The sequence below is a fragment of the Phaseolus vulgaris genome, chromosome 6 (assembly GCF_000499845.2).
Source record: "Phaseolus vulgaris cultivar G19833 chromosome 6, P. vulgaris v2.0, whole genome shotgun sequence".
Lineage (NCBI taxonomy): Eukaryota > Viridiplantae > Streptophyta > Magnoliopsida > Fabales > Fabaceae > Phaseolus > Phaseolus vulgaris.
The window spans coordinates 12556148-12562840 of NC_023754.2; the positions used below are offsets into that span (position 1 = coordinate 12556148).

At 28.2% G+C, this 6693-nt stretch overlaps 1 protein-coding gene across 1 annotated transcript; it reads right to left on the reverse strand.

Moving 5' to 3' along the window:
• Window positions 1–1443: 1443 nt before the first annotated feature.
• Window positions 1444–4115, reverse strand: LOC137831132 (glycerol-3-phosphate acyltransferase 1-like). The gene is made up of 2 exons (XM_068638680.1): window positions 3278–4115; window positions 1444–2541 (listed from the first exon to the last, which is right to left on the reverse strand). Exons 1-2 carry the CDS (start codon window positions 4004–4006, stop codon window positions 1672–1674), a joined length of 1599 nt encoding a protein of 532 aa, XP_068494781.1. The 5' UTR covers window positions 4007–4115; the 3' UTR covers window positions 1444–1671.
• Between the last annotated feature and the right edge of the window lie 2578 nt (window positions 4116–6693).

A 6693-nucleotide genomic window follows, 5' to 3' on the forward strand; every position in this document is an offset into this window, starting at 1 on the left:
AGTGACTGCATTACTTATATTAAATTTAAATATATTTTTTAGCTTCTTAAATGTGAACTGAAATTATTTTTTATTTTTTAAAACTGAAAGTGATTTTTTAGTCACAATTATTTTAAAAAATACTGTTCCAATCTCTCTATCTTATCTTTTGTATAAATATTGTCAAAATATATACTTGTCATTGAAAAATTAATGATAAGGTACAAAGGTCGATGTACAATGTCATATAAAATTATCAATCACACAAGAAAAATATTTAAAAATGTTTTATTTTCAAATAATAAGACCTAAAAAATCAATCTTAATTTAGAACAGGAATATACTTGGCAATAGTTATAAGGGAACCACATAGAAATAATTTTAATATCCTATTCAATTTAAAATTTTAAGATACTAAATTTATGAATTTTAATCAATTATAAAATAACATAATTAATTTCCATATACTCTATTATTTTTAAATTTCTTCTATTTTTTTTTCAGTGATAAAAAAAAAAAATAAATGAAAGTAATAGAGTACTCCAATTGTTGGAGATCTCACATCGACTAGAGATTAGAGCCTTTCATTGTATATAAGTGGGTGCAAACCTCAATCTTATGAGTCGGTTTTATGGGGTTGAATTAGGCTTAAAGTCCACCCTTTCATAATATCAATTCAATTCATGTACAAAAACATATATAAATGTATCATAACCTCAAAAAAACTTATATAGAAGGCATCATCCTTAACAACAAGAATAATATCCTACCTCAAAACACATTACGTCCACCTATGGAACTCATGAGATAATGAAAGATAGTCACAAAACCAAAAAGAGTGATTTGTTTGTTACACATCACCTCTACTATGCCGATTTGAAAGAGTATAAACAGCAGAGTTTCTCTAGCTTTTGCTGCAAATACATGTTAACATGCTGGTTAGATTTTTTTTTTTTTTGGTTTTGTGTTTTGTGGCTTCCAATAAAAAAAAGTGAATGAAAACACACAAAACTTACATCAACCACCAACGTTCATCACCAATCACCACAAGCAACCACCAACACTTAAAAATAAAGAAGAAGACACCACACTCTCTACCATACACAGAAAAATATTGTTGGAATTAAAAAAAATATGAAAGTGTTGGAAGAAGGTGTGGAGGTGCAGAAAATTTGTCCATAATTATTTCACACAAGTTTTACTCACTTATTTTTCCACTATATTGAAATCATTGTGTCTTTTTTTTCAAACATTTTAATATTTCATACAATTATTATATAACTAAATATATTATTATTTTATTTTAAAGTTTTATTTTATGTTATTATCATCTAAATATAATAGTATTTTATTATTAAAAGAAGTAGTTAAATGTTTGTTTTTAAAAAAAATGTGAGTGTGAACTATTTTTTTCTTTCTTTATATATGATATATGAAGTAAGAGAATTGACACTTTAGAAAATATGTAAAAATATATGATTGTATACAAACACTTTTCCCTTAAAACCCAATGAAATTTCAAATGAAGTACAAACTTCTCATGGAAAATCTAACTCACTTCAGCCTCTACACATGAAGGATTTGACATTATACAGAATAAGAAAACTATATAGAAAAAATTGATGTTACACTGAACAATTTTGGAATTAAAACCTCCATGAAGTTTCAAATGAAGGACAAACCCCATATCCATTAGCTGAATATTCTTCCCTTCTTTTCTTGAACAACCCCTTCATTCCCAGCCAGCATCATATATTTATCCCTCCTTGTAAGGTTGGTGCACTCAAATCCCAAAGCATACCCCAATTGTTTCTGTATGTAATTTGCCACTTCATGACTAGACCTTCCCCCAGCACAAGTGAGTTCTTTGGGAACCTTTTCAAGGATCTCAATGTCATATCTAGGCCTAGGGTTCATGAAAAAGTAAATTGGATCCAACACCTTTAGGCCACTTGCTGTGGTCCCATAGAACATGCTCACTTGAGCCTTCATAGCCACAGGCACAATCTCATCAGCTAGTTCTGCAAACAAGGAACTGAACCTCAACAGATAGGGCTCCCTACAAGTTGTTCCTTCAGGGAACACCACCAAATCCCCTTCACTAAGCAACCTTTTCATAGTCTCCCCATCTTGTTTTCTGTCCCTTGTGAGTCTTATGGTCCTAATAGGGGCTATAAACTCAGCCACCTTGCTTAAGCTGTATGTGACTGCAGTCAAAGGCCTCCCCAAACATGAGCTAAGAAAAATTGGATCCAAGAGAGTCCTGTGAGTGCAAACATAAAGCACCCCTTCATTTGACTTTGATTTTTGCTGGTTATTGTCTTTGAAATTCAGATTTATCCCACTCCACACTCCCAATGCCATTGTGAATTTGAAACAAAGGAACACACCCAGAAAAATTCTGTAAAGGGCCATCACAAATCCAATTGGAAGCCACATGAACATAAAGAGTGTTGCTAAAGGAGTTGGCAAGAATGCTAGTCTTCCATCATGAAATATTAAGGACTTTGGATATTTGTTCCTTGGTATCACTTTTCCCTCATTCATCACCACATAAGCCTCCTATCATTACCATTCAGTTAGAACAAGATATAGACAAGATGCATAAATTGAATTAATGGTGTTGGATGCATTGGAAACTAATTAATAATCTTGTACCCACTTATTTAATAATCTTGTACCATCTAAATTAAATATGGCAGAAGGTGAAATAAAAGTATACCTGGTGTAGGTACACAAATTTTATTGGAACTTATTGTTTCTGTTTTGTATACAGTTTCATTATTTGAAATTAAGAAAAAATTAACATTAGATTGAAGATCATATACAATTATTCGTGTTTCGTTTATATTTATATTCATATCTCAAAATACAATTGAAAATATAGAAACAACTATTTTCTCTGAGCACACAAAACATCTTCCATTCTTTTACACCCTCGTGATAATTTCACATTACATAGCTATTTTAAAAGAGTCAATCTTCTCATTTTACTACAAAATATAAAAGAATATTCAAAAGAAAATAAACCTAAATGAAATAGACATTTCTTTTCTATATTCTTGATCAAATCTGAGATCTTCTAGTGGACCAAGAATTAAAGATAAATCCCTCAAAATATTGAAATTTATTTAATGAAATGACCTTTTCTTATATACAATTGAAGACCATAGTTATGTATCAATATTTATCACACCATGTTGGTTCTATATTTTTTCTCTAGTTCAGTAATAAGCTGTTAATTAAATAGTAACTTTAACATACTATAACCTTAAGCAGTAGCTAGCTTCAGAGATACCTTGCAAAGAGAAATAAAAAGCTGATCATGAAGACTTGTGTTACCAATGCCAAGGTCAGGTTTTGTATCTCCAAAATAATCCATGAGGGCACTGTGCTTCACAAGCAAACCAGACTTGGAGAGTAAACCAGTGAAGTAACAACCAGCAGTGTGCAACTCTGTGGCTATAACAGCATCAGCATTCAAATACTCCTTCAGAAACCCTTCCACCATCACTCTAGGCATAGTGGTGAAGATAACCCTGGACCCTACTGAAGCCACCACCTCATAGGCCTCAAGATTAAGGTTCTCCAAGTAAAACTTTGGTAAAACTGCCCTTGAAGTGTTCTCCATGTCCTTCACTTTGAGTCCACAAAAGGAGATGAAGATCATGACTCTGAGCTTCATTTCATAGTTCAGAATCCACAGTATAGGACATGAACAAAGCAAGAGAAATGCCCTGAAAATGCTTCCACCTTCAAAGGCAACCAGCATGAAATAAGGAAAGAAAGAATGAGTCCTTAAGAGGACTTTGTGGAAGTCACAAACAAGGGTTTGAGACCCTCTATCCTCCAAATCACACTTGATGATATTAGGGAATGAGGAAGGTTGTTGCAATGGTTTAGATGAAAGATCACCCCATTGAAAACCATGGTTTTTAATTTTCCTTGCTATTCCATAACATGATTTAACAAGAACCTGGTTCATGAGCCAATTTGCAAGCCTTAGGAACTCCATGGAGGACACCATTTTTTGAGTTTCTTTGATCACTCCAATGCTTATGCCAACTCCAACATAACAAGAAAGGATGAGTTAAGCTGAGAGTTTAGTGAGTGATTGTTTCTGTGAACAGAAAGATTGCAGAGAATACATTTATATATAGTATTAAAATGCATAGGTGCAAAACAGAATGGAATCTTGACTATTTCAAATAGTTTTTTCTTTTGGAGTAATTTGGAGCTATGACAAAAAAATTATAATAATTTGTTTACATTATTGTATAAAAATAGTTTCTCTTTTTATAAATCTAATTTGACATTTACCCTCTCTTTGAATCTATTAATCCCCTGTTTATGCGGATGGAAACAAAAGTAAAAACGCGAAATCAATATATTTTCTTTTAGTGAAAAAATTTCTGCAATAAAATGGACTGATTTAGGAAAAAAGTAGATAGGTATTTATGTTTTATATTATAATAAAATAAATAATTAATATTTTATTACATCACATTTTTTATTATAAAAATGATAATTAAAATGGAAAACATTAAAATAATAAATGAAATAAAATAATTTAATATTTTGTCAACATATATTATTATAATATAATAAATTTAATTATTTTATATTTATATTTCATAAAATAATTTATTTTAATATATTTATATTTTGGAATATAATTTATTTATTTATTTAGATTTGATAATAAGTTTTTATTTTAATTTAAAATTTATATTAACTATAATTTATATTTTAAAAATTATTTTACATCAAATTATTTTTAAATACATATAAAAAATATTTCATTACGTTAATCACATATATTATAAATTTTTACTCTCTCGTCTACCATACAAATAACCTCACTTTTAATTCTCATTAGTTTCTTTTCTTTTTTTTACTCCCTTTAATCAAAGAAGTGTTAATGTTTATCTTTCTCTTTCTTTTATCAACACATCTCCTACAAATTTGGTTAAAGACATAAATGTTCAAAATTACTAGTGGAAAAGTGTGATCCTCTTACTTTAATCTTTAAAAATAATAAAATTGAAGGTAATTTCATATATATTATTAACTTAATTTTAAAACTAAGTTAATCTTATAACTAAATAAAAAAATATTTTTAATATTAAATTAGAATGAGCCACAGCAATTCCATTCACTACAAGTCTAATAAAACAATGAACTACTTTATGATAAAAGAGTGATCTTTGAGAGGTTAATAAAGTTGGTTTAGACAACTAGACAATGGAAAGTTTTGTGCTGATGTCTTTAATTTTCTTTATTATGTAAAGTATTTGGTTGGTAAGTTAGAATTATGAAAATATTTTTTAAAAAGAGTTTGTGTTGATTTAGTTCACTCTAATATATAAAAAGGTATTTTTATTACATAAAAGATCAATGTAAGTTTAATGGACATTAATAAAATATTCGTTTTATTTTTTTTATTTTGATAATATAAGTGTGTGTAAGTGCATGTTAGGTTGAAATAATGTTATATTTTGACATTTTACGAATTAAATGATGATATAAATGCATCTCAATCATTTCTCCGTTTTCTTTTGTAAATATCCATTTAATCCAAAAATCTAAGTGAAACTCATTCTTAATTCTCAAGTTGAAGAACAATCCAAAATCTTTAACTCATTTCGTTGAATTCCAAAATCTTATCAAAATTTAATCCTAATCAACCCCCTAAAGCACAATCTTGAATTCCTAATCCATTTTACTTAATCTTAAATTCTCACTCAACCTAATCTTAAGCTCTTACTCAACCTAATCTTAAGCTCCTAGTTGAAGAACATTTTAAAATCCCTAAATAAAAGTTGAATCCTAAATCTTGATACAAGAAAATTAGAAACAAAAAATAATTAGTTGCTAAATTAGAGACCATTTTAGAGACTAAAAAAGTTTTTAGTTTTTAAATTAGTTTATATTATTGTTAAATAGTTTCTAAATTAGTATCTAATTAGCAACCAAAGTTTTTGCTACCAAATTTAGAATCTAAATAATTGGTAATTATGGTAGCTAATTAGATACCAATTCAGAAACTATTTAACAATAATAAAAAATAATTTAGAAACCAATTTTTTTTTTAGTTTTTTAAATGGTTTCTAATTTAATCATTATATCAATTAATTATTTTTATCTCTAAAATTGGTTTATATTTCATAATTTTATTGTAATGTTTATTATTTATCTATGCTTAAATTCTTAGCATGAACCTCAAATGTAAAGCAATGTCGAGGGATTTTTTCACAAGATGAGCAAGATCAAACTATGACACTCTATGAAGAAACATTTGAAGGCATTGAAGGCTTAATTGATGATCCACTCATTTAAAAAAAAAGGGTTGAAATTTCTTCATCAAGTGGTTATAGTTTCTGTAGTGGATCTAGGATTTAATGTGCTATTTTATAAATAATACATTATATCAATTTCTATCATATAGTAAAAAAAATCTATATTTGAGACTTACTTTTAATAGATACATGATTTCAATTGTTGTATATAGGAAAGAACCTCCCAAAATTTATAGGTTGTCAAATATAGTTTCAGAAACATTAATGTGATGAAAATTAGTCATTTTTAAAAAAAAATATTAAGTTAAAATGAAGTGACAACAACTAAATCCATGTATTCTTTTAATGTTAAGTTAAAATGAGTGACAATAATTCAATCCATCTAATAAATTCGTGAAAAAGAAATGAAAAAAAA